The sequence below is a fragment of the Anabrus simplex genome, chromosome 6 (assembly GCF_040414725.1).
Source record: "Anabrus simplex isolate iqAnaSimp1 chromosome 6, ASM4041472v1, whole genome shotgun sequence".
Taxonomy (NCBI): domain Eukaryota; kingdom Metazoa; phylum Arthropoda; class Insecta; order Orthoptera; family Tettigoniidae; genus Anabrus; species Anabrus simplex.
Window position 1 is genome coordinate 283732326 of NC_090270.1, and position 21809 is coordinate 283754134.

Consider the following 21809-nt stretch of genomic DNA (forward strand, 5'->3'; position numbering starts at 1 on the left):
ATAACCAGAGATCCAGATTAATGAGGGCCGGATAAACGAAGTTCTTGTGTACTGTGTTGATGGGGTGAAAGTATCTCATAGGGATCTCTGTGAGTACCTATGTGTTAATATAAGGAAAATTCTTCATATGGTTATGAGGGTATTTAGGGGTTGTAGTGAGGATGTAAAGGAGAGGGCATATAATTCATTGGTAAGACTGCAATTAGAGTATGGTTCCAGTGTGTGGGACCCTCGCCAGAATTACTTGATTCAAGAACTGGAATGGAAGAAGATCCAGAGAAAAGCAGCATGACTTTTTCTGGCTGATTTCCAATGAAATGTTGCAAACTTTGGGTTGGAAATTCTTGGGAGTAAATTTACTCGACAAAGTCGAATGTCCGAGCTGTCAGTGGAGAGATGGCATGCAGTGACATTAATAGATGAATGGCATTTAGTTGTGTTCTTAATAGTAGAAAAGATCACAGTGTGAAGATTAAGTTGAAATTCAAGAGGATAAATTGAGGAAAATATTCATTTATAGGAAGAGCAGTTAGGTATTGGAATAATTTACCAAGGGGGATGTTTGATAAATTTCAATGATGTTTAAAATCATTTAAGAAAAGACTTGGTAACAACTGATCGATTATCTGCCACCTAGGCAACTGCCTTAAATGCAGACCAGGGTCGGTCGGTCGGCAATATACCTGAAAGAGATGAATGGGTTCCAAGAGACAAGCAATAAATAGTAACATCTTTCTGGACCATGAAGTGCTAACTGAAACTTTACATTTTAAACAGCTAAAGATGTACTATGAATCAACTATATGAATTTTATTAATAATATCATCACATAACAACAAGAGAACGAGAGAGACAATTTTCTAATAGGATTTTGGCTTGCGCTTTCCTGGAATATCCCAGCCTTGATCAGGATCCCGTGTGACAGCCATGTAGACGAGTGCTCCTCGACCAGGTATAGGTTTAGCAGCTACATAAGTCCTCCTGTCAGGAGACCAGTGACTCATGTAGTGAGGCATTGAGTTTTGTTTTAGAACTTCTTGTTGCAGCCACTGCATTGCACCTCTTTGTGTTAAACCTGCTTCCTGAAAAGGTAAGGGGGAAATTAGTATACTGTAATTGGAATTCATTGCTAGAGCTATAATTCTGATGTTAAATCGTCTTGTGTGCAATCATGGCTTCTAATTTGAAACTTGGCGTATCCTGAAGTGTTGTACTATTAGCGCTGCTTTACAGCGGCGAAAGCTGGATACCCATACTGAAGGCTCAAACAGGGATGTGAATTCTTTGTATTATCAAAAATATGTATCAATTATTAGAAGATTAGAATAATTTAAATTGGCCATTTATCTGAAAAGTCATTATTGTAGCGAAATATGCTATAAACAGGTAATCTCATGCAAGTATAAATGTTGAGGAAAGTAGAAGAGAAGGAGGAGGGAAAGGAGGTGGTAGCGTTTCACGTTGGTACTAACAATGTAAGACAGGCAGGTATAAGTACCAACATAGTTGGGGAAGTGTGGGACCTGGTAAATGCAGCACGGGTGTAGTTTAAGGAAGCGGAGATTGGTTTTTTTTTTTTTTTTTTGCTAGTTGTTTTACGTCGCACCGACACAGATAGGTCTTGAAATAATAACATTAAGTTATTTATTAGACCACCTAATCAATACAAAATCGTCTTGGATGATTTACATAAATTTGTTAGCTAATAATGGGACATGTTTCGCCTTCCCTGAAGGCATCATCAGCCATAGTCTTAACCTTAAATTAAAAATAAGCGTCTAAATAACATGTAGTAATGAAATGAATTTTAAAAATCTTGAAGAGATTTGAAGTAAAATAACATTAAAAATAACAATGATGGTTTGAAAATACAATGTGATGAGATACAATAGTGGAAGGTTAACAAAATTAACATTAGAAGGCTGCTAAAATAAGTACAATGGATAAAACAACAGATTGTTATACAACAAGTAGTAAGATTGCATAAAAGTAAAGTTGATAGTCAAGGCAGTTATAATTAGACGATGGCGAAAAATCTTATATAATCAAAGTAAAGAGGAGAGAATGAAAGTCGAAGTTAGTCGAGAGATCCAAAGTTCATCATGATCTTGAAGATAAAAGACGAAAGTCAGATGCATATGGTGAAGTTGTAGAACACGTTGAGGATATGGAGTTGGTGAATAGAAGTTGAAGAACAGTTTCAAATAGGATCACTATGGACCATCTCAAAATTTGAAGTGATGTTCAAATGTTGTAAATTGTGAGTTTGTAGATATTCTAGTTGAAAAAGCATATAAAAGTGGAATCTGTAAATGGAAGCAAGAAACGTAGAGTTAATTGTGTGAAAAGATATTTGAAAAATATTGAAGTAGAATCGTATGCACTTACCATTTGACGGTGACAAAGATAGCTTGTAATATTATGAGTTAGAAGAATTTGCAACCGTAGACTTCTTGCTACGTGTGTTATAACTGAAGTTTTGTGCTGGAGGGGGATCTGTTTGCATTGACGTAACTATTGGAGGGGGGCTGCTATTGGTGGGAGGGAAGGAAGAGAGTGTATTACTGCGCGTGTTGTAACGGTGTAAGGCTATTGGAGGGAGCGATGTTCCGGTGGGTGTGGCTATGGGTTTATTGGTTGTATTTGAATTAGAGGTACTAGCGGCGGGGGGAAGGGAGGGGGGTATATTAGCTGTAGGGGAGGTGGGAACTCTAATTGATGTGAGGTTGAAGATTTTTAAGAATTTGTTGGTGAGGGAAGTTGATTCTCGTAATAAAATAAGAATCTGTTCATACAAGGGGCTTTTTTTATCAATAGTGTCGTTTAGATTTTTATCTTTATTAAAATGTTGGTCGAGGAAAATAAATAAGTTTTCATATTCTGTCATGAGTTTGCTTTTATCGACTCTTTTTAGGATATGGAGGTCTTGTTCTATTGTGGTGAATTTATGCCCGGTGTCCCTCATATGGTTGGCCATTGCGGAGAATTTGTTGTGTCTTTGGGCATTGTAATGCTCGGCATATCTGGTAGAGAAGCTGCGGCCAGTTTGGCCAACATAAGAAAAATTACATGTAGAGCATTTCAATCTGTATATTCCTGATCCAGAGTAACTATTGTCTGTGATGTTGATAGAGTTGTGATTGAAGAATAAATTACGATTAGTGTTTTTTGTTGTGTAGGCTATTTTTATTTCGTGCTTCATTAATGAATTGGTTATCGGGTAAATGCTATGGTTAGTGAACGTGAATTTAGCGTATTTTGGTTTGACGGGTTTTAATGGGGTTAAATTGGTAGCTAGTTTCAGTTTGGTTTTATTGATGATTTTATCAATCATACTCGTGTTAAATCCATTGAATTTAGCTATTTCCTTGATGAATAGTAATTCTTTCTTTAAATTAGTAGAGGACATAGGGATCTTTAATGCTCTATATATTAAACTGTGATAAGTGGCTTTTTTATGTGAGTTGGGATGTAAAGAATCATTTTTTATGGTTGTTGGAGAAAAGGTGGGTTTTCTGTATATTTGGAAGTCGAATTTGTTCAATGCTCGTGTGATTTTGATATCTAAGAAGTTCAAAGAGTTATTGAACTCATCTTCTTTAGTGAATTTAATATTATTATCTAAGTTGTTGAGGAATGATAGTATGTTATTGCTGTTGTTGATTTGTTTATCAATGATAGCTATGGTATCATCAACATAGCGATGCCAAAGACAGAGTCCGTTGATGTTATTAATAATCTTACTATGTTCGAGATTATTTAAGTATATATCGGCTAGTATTCCAGACAATGGGTCTCCCATCGCTAGACCTTCTTGTTTGTAAATTTTCTTATTGAAGGTAAAATAGTTGTTGTCTAAAACGAAATTAAGTAATTTTAACCATTCATCAATTTCGATTTTACTCAATGTGCTATGTTTCAACAGATTGTTTTTTATGATGTTAATAGTATTGTTGATAGGGATATTAGTATACATGTTGGTGATGTCAAAAGAACATAAAACGTGGTTTGGTTGTAGACTGAAATTATTTAGGGAATTACAAAGTTCGATCGAGTTCTTTATGGGGTTGGAGTTGTGAAATTTGAAGTGTTTTTTTAGGAATTTGTGTAGGAATTGAGAGGTTTTATAGGTAGGACTATTGATACTATTAATTATAGGCCGAATGGGGACATCATTTTTATGAATTTTGGGCAGTGATCTGACTGTAGGTAATTTTGGGTTCATTACAGTTAATTTCTGATAATCTTGATCATTTAAAATGAAGTTAGAATTTTTAAGAAGGTTCTTTAAGTTACGCTGTATTTTGTTTGTTGGATCTTTGTTAATTAAGGTATAGGTATTGTCTGAAAAAAAGGTTTCAGTTTTATTGATGTAATCTTGTTTGTTCATTATTACTATGGTGTTGCCCTTATCTGCTTTTGTAATTACTACGTTGTTGTTATGGATTTTGGATTTCAGGTTTAGTATTTGTTTCGAGACATTGTAGTTATTATTAGATGTTATCTCGTTAATCAAAGTTGGGAGTTTCTTTTTTACTTCATATCGTACGTCATTCTGTTTATCAATTGGGATTTGTTTATCGATATTAGTTTCGGTTTCAGCGATGGTAGTGATGATGTCTTCTGCCTTTTTGTGATTGGGCCAATTATGTTTGATGCCTTTATCTAATAGATTTAATTCTTGGTTAGAGAAGGTTGCATTAGATAGGTTGATTGTAGTGGGAATGTTAGTCAAATGGGAAGGGGACACTTTGTTGTTTGTATTTTGGTCAGGAGTTTTACATTTGTTTTCTTGAAGACAAAGTAATTTATGGTTTAGGGTTTTCTGTTTCTTGTCTAATACGTAAGATAGTTTGATGTCAGTGTACCTTAAAAATGAGCTCCATTCAAGTGGGGGTAATTTCTGAGAGATGGTCAAATGAGTCCTATATAATTGTAAATTTAGTAAAGATTTCTTCTTGTATAATAGTTTAATTTCATTTTTCAACCATATGTTGTTTACTTTCTTTTGAGTGGCATTAGATTTTGAATAGGGATGACTTTTTCTTTGTAAAGATTTGAGAAATTTAGGTACCAACTCTAATTTCAAGCAATCTTTAAGAAACTTGATATCTCTAGAAATCTTGCCTATTTTAATTTTTAGGTTCAAGTACTTGTTAGGTTTTACTATTGCCTGGTTGGCATTGACATTACATGTAATAAATATCATTTTTGGTCCGTATTGATGATATTAGATTGAAATAATAACATTAAGTTATTTATTAGACCACCTAATCAATACAAAATCGTCTTGGATGATTTACATAAATTTGTTAGCTAATAATGGGACATGTTTCGCCTTCCCTGAAGGCATCATCAGCCATAGTCTTAACCTTAAATTAAAAATAAGCGTCTAAATAACATGTAGTAATGAAATGAATTTTAAAAATCTTGAAGAGATTTGAAGTAAAATAACATTAAAAATAACAATGATGGTTTGAAAATACAATGTGATGAGATACAATACACAATACACTATTGTATCTCATCACATTGTATTTTCAAACCATCATTGTTATTTTTAATGTTATTTTACTTCAAATCTCTTCAAGATTTTTAAAATTCATTTCATTACTACATGTTATTTAGACGCTTATTTTTAATTTAAGGTTAAGACTATGGCTGATGATGCCTTCAGGGAAGGCGAAACATGTCCCATTATTAGCTAACAAATTTATGTAAATCATCCAAGACGATTTTGTATTGATTAGGTGGTCTAATAAATAACTTAATGTTATTATTTCAATCTAATATCATCAATACGGACCAAAAATGATATTTATTACATGTAATGTCAATGCCAACCAGGCAATAGTAAAACCTAACAAGTACTTGAACCTAAAAATTAAAATAGGCAAGATTTCTAGAGATATCAAGTTTCTTAAAGATTGCTTGAAATTAGAGTTGGTACCTAAATTTCTCAAATCTTTACAAAGAAAAAGTCATCCCTATTCAAAATCTAATGCCACTCAAAAGAAAGTAAACAACATATGGTTGAAAAATGAAATTAAACTATTATACAAGAAGAAATCTTTACTAAATTTACAATTATATAGGACTCATTTGACCATCTCTCAGAAATTACCCCCACTTGAATGGAGCTCATTTTTAAGGTACACTGACATCAAACTATCTTACGTATTAGACAAGAAACAGAAAACCCTAAACCATAAATTACTTTGTCTTCAAGAAAACAAATGTAAAACTCCTGACCAAAATACAAACAACAAAGTGTCCCCTTCCCATTTGACTAACATTCCCACTACAATCAACCTATCTAATGCAACCTTCTCTAACCAAGAATTAAATCTATTAGATAAAGGCATCAAACATAATTGGCCCAATCACAAAAAGGCAGAAGACATCATCACTACCATCGCTGAAACCGAAACTAATATCGATAAACAAATCCCAATTGATAAACAGAATGACGTACGATATGAAGTAAAAAAGAAACTCCCAACTTTGATTAACGAGATAACATCTAATAATAACTACAATGTCTCGAAACAAATACTAAACCTGAAATCCAAAATCCATAACAACAACGTAGTAATTACAAAAGCAGATAAGGGCAACACCATAGTAATAATGAACAAACAAGATTACATCAATAAAACTGAAACCTTTTTTTCAGACAATACCTATACCTTAATTAACAAAGATCCAACAAACAAAATACAGCGTAACTTAAAGAACCTTCTTAAAAATTCTAACTTCATTTTAAATGATCAAGATTATCAGAAATTAACTGTAATGAACCCAAAATTACCTACAGTCAGATCACTGCCCAAAATTCATAAAAATGATGTCCCCATTCGGCCTATAATTAATAGTATCAATAGTCCTACATATAAAACCTCTCAATTCCTACACAAATTCCTAAAAAAACACTTCAAATTTCACAACTCCAACCCCATAAAGAACTCGATCGAACTTTGTAATTCCCTAAATAATTTCAGTCTACAACCAAACCACGTTTTATGTTCTTTTGACATCACCAACATGTATACTAATATCCCTATCAACAATACTATTAACATCATAAAAAACAATCTGTTGAAACATAGCACATTGAGTAAAATCGAAATTGATGAATGGTTAAAATTACTTAATTTCGTTTTAGACAACAACTATTTTACCTTCAATAAGAAAATTTACAAACAAGAAGGTCTAGCGATGGGAGACCCATTGTCTGGAATACTAGCCGATATATACTTAAATAATCTCGAACATAGTAAGATTATTAATAACATCAACGGACTCTGTCTTTGGCATCGCTATGTTGATGATACCATAGCTATCATTGATAAACAAATCAACAACAGCAATAACATACTATCATTCCTCAACAACTTAGATAATAATATTAAATTCACTAAAGAAGATGAGTTCAATAACTCTTTGAACTTCTTAGATATCAAAATCACACGAGCATTGAACAAATTCGACTTCCAAATATACAGAAAACCCACCTTTTCTCCAACAACCATAAAAAATGATTCTTTACATCCCAACTCACATAAAAAAGCCACTTATCACAGTTTAATATATAGAGCATTAAAGATCCCTATGTCCTCTACTAATTTAAAGAAAGAATTACTATTCATCAAGGAAATAGCTAAATTCAATGGATTTAACACGAGTATGATTGATAAAATCATCAATAAAACCAAACTGAAACTAGCTACCAATTTAACCCCATTAAAACCCGTCAAACCAAAATACGCTAAATTCACGTTCACTAACCATAGCATTTACCCGATAACCAATTCATTAATGAAGCACGAAATAAAAATAGCCTACACAACAAAAAACACTAATCGTAATTTATTCTTCAATCACAACTCTATCAACATCACAGACAATAGTTACTCTGGATCAGGAATATACAGATTGAAATGCTCTACATGTAATTTTTCTTATGTTGGCCAAACTGGCCGCAGCTTCTCTACCAGATATGCCGAGCATTACAATGCCCAAAGACACAACAAATTCTCCGCAATGGCCAACCATATGAGGGACACCGGGCATAAATTCACCACAATAGAACAAGACCTCCATATCCTAAAAAGAGTCGATAAAAGCAAACTCATGACAGAATATGAAAACTTATTTATTTTCCTCGACCAACATTTTAATAAAGATAAAAATCTAAACGACACTATTGATAAAAAAAGCCCCTTGTATGAACAGATTCTTATTTTATTACGAGAATCAACTTCCCTCACCAACAAATTCTTAAAAATCTTCAACCTCACATCAATTAGAGTTCCCACCTCCCCTACAGCTAATATACCCCCCTCCCTTCCCCCCGCCGCTAGTACCTCTAATTCAAATACAACCAATAAACCCATAGCCACACCCACCGGAACATCGCTCCCTCCAATAGCCTTACACCGTTACAACACGCGCAGTAATACACTCTCTTCCTTCCCTCCCACCAATAGCAGCCCCCCTCCAATAGTTACGTCAATGCAAACAGATCCCCCTCCAGCACAAAACTTCAGTTATAACACACGTAGCAAGAAGTCTACGGTTGCAAATTCTTCTAACTCATAATATTACAAGCTATCTTTGTCACCGTCAAATGGTAAGTGCATACGATTCTACTTCAATATTTTTCAAATATCTTTTCACACAATTAACTCTACGTTTCTTGCTTCCATTTACAGATTCCACTTTTATATGCTTTTTCAACTAGAATATCTACAAACTCACAATTTACAACATTTGAACATCACTTCAAATTTTGAGATGGTCCATAGTGATCCTATTTGAAACTGTTCTTCAACTTCTATTCACCAACTCCATATCCTCAACGTGTTCTACAACTTCACCATATGCATCTGACTTTCGTCTTTTATCTTCAAGATCATGATGAACTTTGGATCTCTCGACTAACTTCGACTTTCATTCTCTCCTCTTTACTTTGATTATATAAGATTTTTCGCCATCGTCTAATTATAACTGCCTTGACTATCAACTTTACTTTTATGCAATCTTACTACTTGTTGTATAACAATCTGTTGTTTTATCCATTGTACTTATTTTAGCAGCCTTCTAATGTTAATTTTGTTAATACTTCCACTATTGTATCTCATCACATTGTATTTTCAAACCATCATTGTTATTTTTAATGTTATTTTACTTCAAATCTCTTCAAGATTTTTAAAATTCATTTCATTACTACATGTTATTTAGACGCTTATTTTTAATTTAAGGTTAAGACTATGGCTGATGATGCCTTCAGGGAAGGCGAAACATGTCCCATTATTAGCTAACAAATTTATGTAAATCATCCAAGACGATTTTGTATTGATTAGGTGGTCTAATAAATAACTTAATGTTATTATTTCAATCTAATATCATCAATACGGACCAAAAATGATATTTATTACATGTAATACAGATAGGTCTTACGGCGACGATGGGACAGGAAAGGGCTAGGAGTGGGAAGGAAGCGGCCGTGGCCTTAATTAAGGTACAGCCCCAGCATTTGCCTGGTGTGAAAATGGGAAACCACGGAAAACCATTTTCAGGGCTGCCGACAGTGGGGTTCGAACCTACTATCTCCCGAATACTGGATACTGGCCGCACTTAAGCGACTGCAGCTATCGAGCTCGGTAGCGGAGATTGTTATCAGTGGAATACTGTGTAGGAGGGATACTGACTGGAAGGAGATTGGGGGTTTAAATGAGACTATGGAGTGCGTATGTGGGAAACTGGGAGTGAAATTTGTAGATCTTAATGGGTGGGTAGGTGATAGGGATCTGCGCTCAGGTGGCCTTCACTTAAACCACAGTGGTACATTTAAGTTAGGAACTATGTTTATAGGGGTTATAGGGAGGTACATTCAGGGAAACAGGGTGGCCTAGGGAGCGGTGATAAGGGAACAGGGAACTGGAAATCAAGTAGCGATGACATAAGAATGTTAGTGCTCAACTGTAGAAGCATTGTAAAGAAAGGAATAAAATCAAGTAATTTAATAGATATATACTTACCAGATATTGTAATAGGAGTTGAATCATAGCTGAGAAATGATATAATGGATACAGAAATTTTCCTATGGAACTGGAGTGTGTATCATAGAGCTAGGATAGGAATGGTAGGAGGGGGAGTATTTATTCTGGTGAAAGAAGAAATTGTAAGCTACGAAAAAGTTAAAGATGACAAACATGAAATTCTAGATGTGAGGCTCTTCTCTAAAGATAATAGGCAACTTGATGTCTTTGGAGTGTACAGACTGGGAAAGGGTAGCGCTGACGCTGATTCAGAATTATTTTATAACATAATCTGCTATGTGGGAAACGATAAGGAAAGGAACATGATTGTAGCGGGTGATCTCAATTTACCAAACATCAATAGGGAAGGTAATGCGAACGACAGGAAGCATGACCAACAAATGACAAATAAGTTAATATGGGAAGGGCACCTGATTCAGAAAGTGATGGAACCAACTAAGGGAAGAATATTTTGGATGTGGTGCTGATAAAACCAGATGAGCTCTATAGAGAAACCAAAGTAATAGATGGTATTAGTGATCACGAAGCTGTTTTTGTTGTAGTTAAAATTAAATGTGAAAGAAAGGAAGGTATTAAAATTAGGACTATTAGGCAGTACCATATGGCTGATAAAACAGGCACGAGGGAGATTTAAAAAGTAAATATGATCACTGGAAAATGGTAAATAAAAATGTTAACAGACTCTGGGATGGGTTTAAAGCAATTGTTGAGGAATGTGAAAATAGGTTTGTTCCTTTAAAGGTGGTAAGGAATGGTAAGGATCCACTATATTATAACAGAGAAGTAAAGAGACTAAGAGGGAGGTGCAGGTTGGAAAGAGATAGAGTTAGAAATGGTTATGGAAGTAAGGAGAAATTGAAGGAACTTACTAGGAAATTGAATCTAGCAAAGAAGTCAGCTAAGGATAACACAATGGCAAGCATAATTGGCAGTCATACAAATTTTAGTGAAAAATAGAAGAGCATTTATAGGTACTTTAAGGCAGAAACAGGTTCCAAAAAGGATATTCCAGGAATCATTAATAAACAAGGGGAGTGTATATGTGAGGATCTTCAAAAGGCAGCAGTATTCAGTCAGCAGTATGTAAAGATTGTTGGTTACAAGGATGGTGTCCAGATAGGAGATGTGAGTAACACTAAAATATTAAAATTTACCTACAACAACAATGACGTTTACAGTAAGATGAAAAGTAGAAAAGCAGCTGGAATTGGCAATGTTTCGGGAGATATACTAAGGACATTGGGTTGGGATATAGTACCATATCTGAAGTACTTATTTGATTATTTTTTGCATGAAGGAGCTATACCAAATGAATGGAGAGTTGCTATAGTAGCCCCTGTGTATAAAGGAAAGTGTGACAGACATAAAGCTGAAAATTACAGGCCAGTCAGTTTGACATGCATTGCATGTAAACTTTGGGAAAGCATTGTTTCTGATCATATTATACATGTTTGCAAAATTAATAACTGGTTTGATAGAAGGCAGTTTGGGTTTAGGAAAGGTTATTCCACTGAAGCTCAACTTGTAGGATTCCAACAAGATATAGCAGATATCCTGGATTCAGGAGGTCAATTGGACTTTATCGCGATTGGCCTATCTAAGGCATTTGATAGGGTAGATCATGGGAGACTTGGGAGAAAGAAGATGAGCTGCTTGATTAAGTGGTATGTTCTAAGCTGTCAGCGGAGAGATGGCGTGGAATTTCGTTAGTAGACAAATAAGTCTGAGCGTTGTCTTTATAAGTAGAATGATCACAATATGAAGTTGGAATTCAAGAGGACAAATTGGAGCAAATATATCCTACTCGGCTGGATGGTCAGCGCACTGAGCTCGGTACCTAGGGTTCCGGGTTCGATTCCTGGCTTGGTCGGGGATTTTATTCGCTTTTGATGAGTTCTTCTGGCTCGGGGACTGGGTGTTTGTGTCCGTCCCAACACTTTCCTCTTCATATTCAGACAACATACCACACTACCAACCACCACAGAAACATGCAATAGTAATTACATTCCTCCATATACGGTTGCATCTGGAAGGGCATCCGACCGTAAAACAGGGCCAAATCCACATGTGCAACACAGTTTGCACCAGCAACCCCACAGGTGTGGAAACAAGTGGCAGGAAAAAGAAGAAATTTGGGCAAATATTCGTTTATAGGAAGGTGAGTTAGGTATTGGAAGAATTTACCAAGGGAGATGTTCAATAAATTTTCAATTTGTTTGCAATCATTTAAGAAAAGGCTAGGAAAGCAACAGATAGGGAATCTTTCACCTGGGCAACTGTCCTGCATGCAGATCAGTATTGACTGAAAAAAACAAAAAAAAAAAAAAAAACAAACAAGAGATGGCCTGCTTGTTTTCAAAAGCTGTTAATATCTGATTAACAATTTCGAGAACAGCAGTAGTACAGGGTGGCGCACGAATAGTTGACACATTTAATTTTAGAATAACATCTTTGCTTTTCACAGAACACTAATGAAATTTCAGACACAGGCAGCTTGGACCCTGGAAATACATCTCACTATATCACATGTTCAATATGGCCTCCACTGCGGTGGATAACCTCTTCGAGAAGAGTACGTATGTTTCTGACAACTTTGCAGCACAGGTCTTCATGAATTTCACTGCAGAGCTGCACAATCCGAGCAAGCATTTCCATGCGGCTTTGGGGTCTTGAAGCGAAGAGTTTTTCTTTCAAACAGCCCCATAAAAAGAAATCACAAGGATTTAAATCTGGCCTTTAAGGAGGCCAGAGGAATCCGCCATTATTTTTGTACTGTGGGTAACGAAGAGTCATTACACGATCACCAAATACTCCCCTCAAAAACTCAAGAACATCGTTAGCTGTGTGAGGTGTTGCACCATCTTGCATAAACCACTGCGTATGAATAGAGGTAGCAAGAATATGAGGCATGAATTCATTCCCCAGCATGTCCTTCTATCGCTGTGCATTAACTGTCTGACTGAAGAAAACTGGTCCAATTAACCCATGACTTGACAGCTACCCACAGACTCACTTTTTCTCCATACATGTCTCTTTCGTGAATAATGTTGGTTTTTCTGTAGCCCAAAACCGCACATTTTGTTTATTAACTGCCCAGTTGAGATGAAAATAGGCTTCATCAGAGAACCAAGGTTTAAACAGTACTTCATCTTTATCTTTAGTCCATAAGGCGTACTGCAAAATCTTCTGCCTGTGAAGGTCTGTTAGCTTCTGTAGAACAGTCATTTTGTACGGGTACAATTGAAGGTTACCGTGTAACATTCTTCGAACTGAATGGCGCGATATTCCACTTTATCTTGAAGCTCCCCATGTTGACTTGTATGGGCTACGTTGCATGGCGACCCTCAGCGCAGCGATGTTTTCAGGAGACCGAACTGCTGGTGCACGTGGTCGCTTTTCTTCCTTCACACTGCCTTGTCCTTCAATGTTTCTGTATAAGCGAAGGATGGCGTTCCTTGTTGGTGCCCACCTAGTCTGAAACACAGCTTGAAATTTCCTTTGTGTCACCGTAACACTTTTTGATTTGGCGTGGTGCTGAACAGAGAGTCGGCCATGGTCGGTCATGGCAGAAAACTCACTGGAATGCAGGCATTTGAGGACAAAGCAGCAGTGTCACCTCTGCAGAGATTTCCATGAAACAGGGAAGGGGTGTGCGAAATTTCAACAACATAGTACATAAGTTGCATTTTATATTTGCTTTTCAAATGTGTCAACTATTTGTGCGCCACCCTGTAGTATATTTACCTTGTTGAAACCCAAACTGACAGTCGGATAGGAGATTGTATGTTTCAAAATAGTTGCCAAGTTGATTGTACAAAAGTGATTCAAATATTTTAGAAATTATTGGAACAATTGAGACGGCACAATAGTTCTGAAGAAATTGTTTGTCCCCACATTTAAATACTGGAATAACTTTAGACATTTTAAGTAAATCAGGAAAAAATTCCACTCTAAACACTCTTTAAAAATAAAAGTTAGAGGTTCAACAATCAAATGTATTGTTCTTTTGATGATGTAATTAGATAACCAATAACAATCCATATTTTTAGAGTTTGATAATTTTAAACTAACTTTATTTTTTTAATTTTTTTTGCTAGGGGCTTTACGTCGCACCGACACAGATAGGCCTTATGGCGACGATGGGATAGGAAAGGCCTAGGAGTTGGAAGGAAGCGGCCGTGGCCTTAATTAAGGTACAGCCCCAGCATTTGCCTGGTGTGAAAATGGGAAACCACGGAAAACCATCTTCAGGGCTGCCGATAGTGGGATTTGAACCTACTATCTCCCGGATGCAAGCTCACAGCCGCGCGCCTCTACGCGCACGGCCAACTCGCCCGGTGAAACTTACTTTAATTACTTCATCAGGTGTGATTTCAACCTAATGGAAAGTGTTTCAGTATGGGGGTTGATTATGAAGAAAGTAACTCGCAGATGTACCTGTTGACTTAATTTGATCTCCAATTTATTTTACAGAGTTTAAGAAATAATTATTCAGTTCTTCAGGATCGAGGAATGTGTCTTGAGTATGAGTAGGAATGTTTTCTTGTACTGTACTATCCCATGCCGCCTTGCATTTGTTGGGTGCATTCTCAATATATTTTTCACAAGCTGAAGTTTTGGAATGGATAAGTTTTCTTTTATGGTATATAACTTTTTACAATTAAGATAAGTTTGTCTGGCCCTGTGGTGTAGGGGGGCAACGCATCCGCCTGTCACCTGGCGGCCCCGGGTTCGATTCCCGGCCGAGTCAGGGTTTTTAAATTGAAACGATTAATATCCCTGGCCTGGGGACTGGGTATTTGTGACATTTTTAATCTTCCTTTCCTCAAACACAACATTCCACACTACCACCATTCCAATTACACGCAAGTTCATACAATATGGTCCCAGTAGGGGCAAAAGATCCACATGGGTTGACGCCTCAAACAAGTTGCACTAAAAAAAAATAGCTTTACATATGCCATTCTGCGTTCCTCCTTGACCAAATTTTTTTATAAATTCTGTACAGCAAAAGCATTCTTTCTCTATACTAAGTCAATTCATCAGTATACCATTTCAACTTCTTGCTTTTAAGTTTACCATTACAACTCATTTTTACCAGTGGTGAATATAAAAGCCATAAATCAACCAATTTATCTAAAAAGTTTCCAAATACGGTTTCAGTATATGCACTGTTAAGTTTGAATTACAATTCCCAGAGGCATTTGGAAGTTTATGAAAAATGTAATCAGGTGGGCCATGTTGGTGGTTGAAAATAGTGGAGAAAATAAATCTGGTTGGCAGTATGAATATGGAATGAACCAGTGTGTTGCATGCCAGTATGTACGGACCGGGAGAATGGCATGCTAAAAAGGGGAGTTATCTATCCTCCTTTCATGTCTTCTTCTTGTCTTATTCTTCAAGCGATCATTCCTTTATAATTTTTTTCTCACCTTGGTACACATCTTAACAATTTTCCTTGTCAATAAGGGCTGATTACCATGTGGTTTCTCACCTTAAGACAATAATAATAATAATAATAATAATAATAATAATAATAATTTAATGGCGTGTGGCCTCCGGAGAGGCCTGGTGCAGGTGTCTTCACTTGATGCCCGTAGATGACCTGCACGTTGTGATGAGAATGAAATGATGATGAAGACGGCACATACACCCAGTCCCCGTCCCAGGGGAATTAACCAATTATGGTTAAAATTTCTGACCCTGCCAGTAATCAAACCCAGGACCCCTTTGACCAAAGGCCAGCATGCTAATCATTTAGCCATGGAGCCGGACAAGACAATCAAGACAAAAACCAGGTGTTTGGTATTGATATGGACTAAGCAAAAAAAATCTAAATTCATGAATATCTTTGTTATCATAGTCAATACAGTAAAACCATTTAAGACATAACTGATCAGAAATTGTATTCTCTATTACTTTTGTTATGTAGTATTTATCATTAAGACCGCTAATAACATAGATATTTGAGATTTATATTTTAGGAATTTCAAGTCTCCTCCAAAACTATCATATCATATATCACATTATTTATAGCCTAGATAGTAGTGCCTCATGTCCTGGCCTTACATATCGACTTTCATTAAATTCTGTTCTGCCATCTCCTCGTGGCTCAGTATTGATGTAGACTATGCAAAAATCTAAATTCATTAATCTCTTTGTTATCATAGCCAGTGCAGTTAAACTGTTTTTGACATAAATGAGCGGAAATTGTATTCTATATTACTTTTGTTATGTACTGTTTATCGATAGAACTACTAAGAACATATATAGTTGAGAAATTTTAAGCCTTCCCCTAACTACAATTTTACTCAGCGTGAATAACATTATTTATAGCCTACACTGGAGTGCCTTATTCCCTGACTTTACATACCTATTTTCAATAAATTCTGGTCAGCCATTTTCTCAAGATGCACACGTACATACAGACAGACATGACAGAAAATTGCATTTCCTTCTACTGTGGACATGACCTTTACAGAAATACCATTCTTGTTTAATTTTGAGCAATGTACAGACAAAACTCTTATTTTATATAAGAGAGATATTCATGTAAAACATTTCAGACTATATTGAATTGCACAATTTACCGAACAGATTCTGCTGCAGTTAGGGAGACTGCCTTCTGGAGGTTCTTCCAAGAATGGATTTTCTAGAACTCCATCTCGTATGATGTGAAGAAAGTACTTGAAGAAAGCATTACGATTTTTCTTCACATTTATATCATCTGATCGAAGACTGCACAATTTTGAAATCCATTTTGCACATATTTTGCGATCTGAAAAAAAAAAAAAAAAAAACTTTAGTGCTTAAATCTGGAAATTACATGGAAAGGTGCTTCCTTTATCCATATTAATCAGAATGTAATACCTGTATCCTCTATTCTGAAGTGCTATCTTTGGATGCTATTTTCTATGCATACTCAATATAGCATTAAAGAGAGTAAATTTATAAGTACCTTGGTATAGATATGTATATAGTTATACTGGGTGGTCCACCAGCCCCTTGCAATCCAGTTTTATGCATCCCTTCACTATTAATTCATTATGGGTACCTCGAATGAACCCATAAAACGAGTACAGATACGCAGAACACATACTTTAAAACAGGAGGTGGATGCACAGACTGGGAGCACAGTACTGTATAGGCTGGGCAGTGGGCATCGTAGGTCAAGTGTTGCAATAGTTCACATGGCAAGCGAGCGGGGAGATATGTGACGGTGGACAGGGCTCAAGGTAGGAGGCTCGAATCCTGCACGAGAATTTTTTTAACATACAGTTGCCTGCGATGTGGTAAGGTTGCATACTTGATAGCTTCCAAGGACTAATTTGTTTATTTGACCCTGTAAAAGACCGTATGTATTGTTGTATTAGGTATGGTGCTGGTTTCAACAAGGATGTGAAAACGAAGGTCTGTGGCGGGTATAGACTGCAGAGTGGCTGCCCTAGGTCAGGTTTCACAGTAGCTCACGTGGCTAGCACGCTGTAGGATGTGTGATAGTTGACAGTGCTCGAGTGTTAGAAGGTTCAAGTCCCATGCAAGTATTTTTCTTAAGCCAGTACCGGGCGAGTTGGCCATGCGCGTAGAGGCACGCAGCTGTGAGCTTGTATCCGAGAGATAGTAGGTGCGAATCCCACTATCGGCAGCCCTGAAGATGGTTTTCCGTGGTTTCCCATTTTCACACCAGGCAAATGATGGGGCTGTACCTTAATTAAGGCCACGGCCGCTTCCTTCCAACTCCTAGGCCTTTCCTATCCCATCATCGCCATAAGACCTATCTGTGTCGGTGCGACGTAAAGCCCGTAGCAAAAAAAATTCTTAAGCCAGTTGCCTGGGATGTGGCAAAGTTGTATGCTTAATACCGATATTTTTCACAGATAGATTTGTTTATTTGGCCCTGAAACATGCCAATGTTACGGAGCTGGGTTGATAGAGGCTAGGAAACATGTGACAGGATTTCAGTTATCCACGTCATTTTAATGCAGCACCCGCTCGAACTGACGACCTCTGTAGTCAATACAGAGCTGCGCGCGACGTTGTAAGGACCATCTGGCCTGTTGCAACATCTCTGGCAAAATGGATTGACATGCCTCCGTGATGAGCTGTCTGAGGTAACAAGGACTGTTTTACATGGCCCCACAGAAAAAAACTCCAGCAGCGTAAGATCGGGCGATCTGGCGGGCCAGGGGACAGGTCTTCCCCTTCCTATCCATTTATCAGGATATGTTGCATGGAGATGGTTCTGTCATGTTGAAAACACATCCTGCAGCGGTCAAGGAATGGCACATGTTCCAAAACCAGTGGTAGTTCATCTTGCAGAAACCGCAGATAGCGTTGGCTGTTCAGATGGCCCTCAAAGAAATAGGGACTGATGAGGTTATCACCCATGATTCCACATCGTACATTCACGCCCCACTGTACCTGAAAAGTGGCCTGTCACACCCAATGTGGATTATCCACACTCCAGTAATGCATATTGCGGTGATTAATGGTTTCATTGGTGTTGAATCGTGCTTCGTCTGTAAATAAGAGAGCCGCTAGAAAAGTAGGATCAGTGACCACATACTGTAGGATCCATTGACAGAACGCCACCTAGCCATCGAAATCTTGACCATGGAGCTCTTGGTGTAAGTGCAGATGGTACGGGTGAGATCAGTGAGTATGCAATATCCGAGTAACAGACGCTCGGCTGATGTTCGTATCCTGCGCAATGGCCCATGTGCTAGTATGAAGGTTACGTCGGATAGCATCAAACATGACCTCGTCATTGTCAGCAGATGTCACGGGATGATCCCGAACAGGCTGTGTCCTTCCGAGGGATGCAGTATCCCGCAGGCGTCTTCCCGTACTCCAAAATGTCCTGCCCATCGGTTGTCGTCTATCCAGATAGCGTTCTTGGTACAGTTGTTGTGCCTGGTATGCATTCTGTCTAGCTTCTCCATAGATAAGTAACATATCCACATACTCAATGCTGGAATACATCTTGAGGCAGTGAATAAACGACATAAGTTTAATTATTATTGTGAATAAACTTTGTGTTGTGAATTGCTTCGAGCAGCCACATACTTACCTGCCATCACACGTTGTTATCGTTCTAATGGGGCATACTTTGTCCTACCTGTGGTCTATGAATCTTGGAACATGTACGACATAGTTAACAGGCCACAGACCATCATCTCCTCATCCTCGTCCAACCCAGCACCATACCCAGTGCAACGATACATACTGTCTTTTACAGGGTTAAATAAACAAATCAGTCCTTGGAAGCTATCAAGTATTCAATCTTATCACATCCCAGGCAACTGGCTGTTAAAAAATATTCTTATGTGGGATTTGAACCTCCTATCTCAAGCACTGTCCACTATCACATATCTCCCCACCCACTTGCCATGTGAGCTACTGCGACGCCCATTTCCCAGCTTATACAGTACCATGCTCCCGGTTTGTGCGTCCACCTCCTGTTTTAAAGTACGTATTCTGCGTATCTGTACTCATTTTACGGGTTCATTCGAGGTACCTATAATGAATTAATAGTGGCGCTCACAATTCCTGCTGTCTTCTAGCCCGTAAACACACATCTCGTTATATTACCCCCCGTTTAGGGAGAGGGCCAATGTCTTTCAGAGTTGTAATAAATGCGAAGGGATGCATAAAACTGGATAACAAGGGGCTGGTGGACCACCTGGTATATTTATTTATCGTATGGCTTTTATTGCCGGGTATTTCCAAGGACATGTTCGGCTCACCTGGTAGAGGTCTTTCAGTTTGACACCCATAGGCAACCTGCGTGTCTGGATGTGGGATGATTATAATTAGGTAGGCATGTAGCTTACTCCTGTCAAATAATACCAAGGGTCTACTCAAAGCTTTATGTCCCCTATTGATGGTCAAATTAACATCAACAATGTCATATGCCCTCACTCCATATGAACACTGTGGGAAGGTTTGGAATTGAATCCAGACTTTTTCCATGCAATCTGGTGATTAGAAAGTGTATACAACCACCTCTCCTAGCCTGCCAGCCAACATAATGATGGTAAACATTTTTTTTGGGACGAACATAACTCGAACCGGCTTACTACGATGTCAGACCATTATAGACTTTACACCTTAATGACCATGGCCACCAGGTGGGCTTACATGTACATGGTTTAATAAGGAACCTCTCATGTCAATTTTCTCTATGTACACAAGAACTTCCTTTATCCAGCCCTCATTAATCTGGATCTTCGGTTTATCCGGATCAAAAATTTATTTTTACTTGTACAGTATTTCCTTTTCGAGGTTGACTCTTCTTGAATGTCTTTTCCACCAAGGATAGTTAAGCACAGGAATTGGAAGTAATTCGGCCACGGTCTATGAAAGGTAATGTCCCGGAATTCACCTGGAATTGAGAATGGGAAACCGTGGAACATCATTCCCAGTGCGGCCAAGGTGGGATTCGAACCCACACTCTTCTGAATGCAATGCACTACTAATTCACTGATGATGAATTCAAAAATGAAACCGGTGCTCCATCAGAAGAAACAATGACTCATGGAAAGGCAACGATGCAGCTGGACAAACTGATGGCCTATTTAGAATCCTTGACTGAAACCACACCGGCAAAACTGTTGTTAGTAAAACGTCTTCATGATCGTGCTGCGTGCAAATGATATACAAATGTAAAACAGAAAAAACTCACACATTATTTTAGTGCATAAAACAGAGCCGTAAATGTAAGAAGAGTGTTCTTATATTATTTTGTACAATTGAAAAAAGGTATTACTGTACAACTTATGTTAACCCCTTAAGCGGGGAGCTCAGTATACACCGGCTTACTCACAGGTGGGGAGCGATTTCCCTGATTGAAGAAAATATTTAATTACTTGATTAAAAACAATCCAAGACTATAATGAACTATTGAAGGGCCCTGAGATAAATATTTACTTCAATATAATGTATTTAATTGTTGAAAAATCCAATTATTTTGATTTTTCAATACTTTGTGCAAGAACATACTAAGTGCTTTCATACGGCGATGTCGAGGTTGCTTCTTCCTAATAGCAAAGCTCTGGTTTTCGTTTGTACAGTAACTTTTACCTGAATGTTTTAGGCAGCTTACTAACAGTCTCTGCCAGGAAATAAATGTTTCTGTATGTGTAAATTGTAGATTTACAAAGTTTACATGTACTTAAAAGATTTAAAATGGAATTAGTTATAATACTCATGAAATTTTCTGTTATGTTGGTTAGCACTTTTGAGGGATCACATTTATATAGCCTACCAACAATTCATAAGTGACAAACACGGATTATATTACACTACAATACAGGTAATATTTACAGTATTTACATTCACAGAGTTATGTCTCTTACAGCTGTTCATTATGATACACACGGAAGCAGATCACGTTATTTAATCTGTCTCGGCTTCGCATAATTTATATGATTCCATTCCGAAATGCGATTGTTTTCTTGGTATGTAAACTTTGCACTATCGCCACCCTTTCCATACCAAGAGGTTCTCATCAATTGGCACTTTGTCATCAGGGTTATAAGCTTCCAAAAACTTTGCTAACAGGTGGTCAAATACTGGATGTATCTTGTATATTTTGGGAGGAATTTGTCCATTATTCACCTCATTATGAGAGGTATGTAAAAAGTTGTAGAGGAAAATCTATAATAATAATAATAATAATAATAATAATAATAATAATAATAATAATAATAATAATAATAATAATAATAATAATAATAATAATAA

The 21809-nt window shown here is 37.2% G+C and overlaps 1 protein-coding gene across 1 annotated transcript in view; it reads right to left on the reverse strand.

Annotated features, from left to right (window-relative positions):
- Window positions 1–831: 831 nt before the first annotated feature.
- Window positions 832–21809, reverse strand: part of LOC136875746 (uncharacterized) — an 82630-nt gene continuing 61652 nt past the window's right edge. Inside the window, exons 2-3 of the mRNA XM_067149323.2 lie at window positions 16655–16842; window positions 832–1082 (exon numbers count right to left, since the gene is read on the reverse strand). Of these exons, the coding sequence (XP_067005424.1) occupies window positions 861–1082; window positions 16655–16842 (410 nt within the window). The 3' untranslated portion in view covers window positions 832–860. The remainder of the gene's footprint in view (window positions 1083–16654; window positions 16843–21809) is intronic.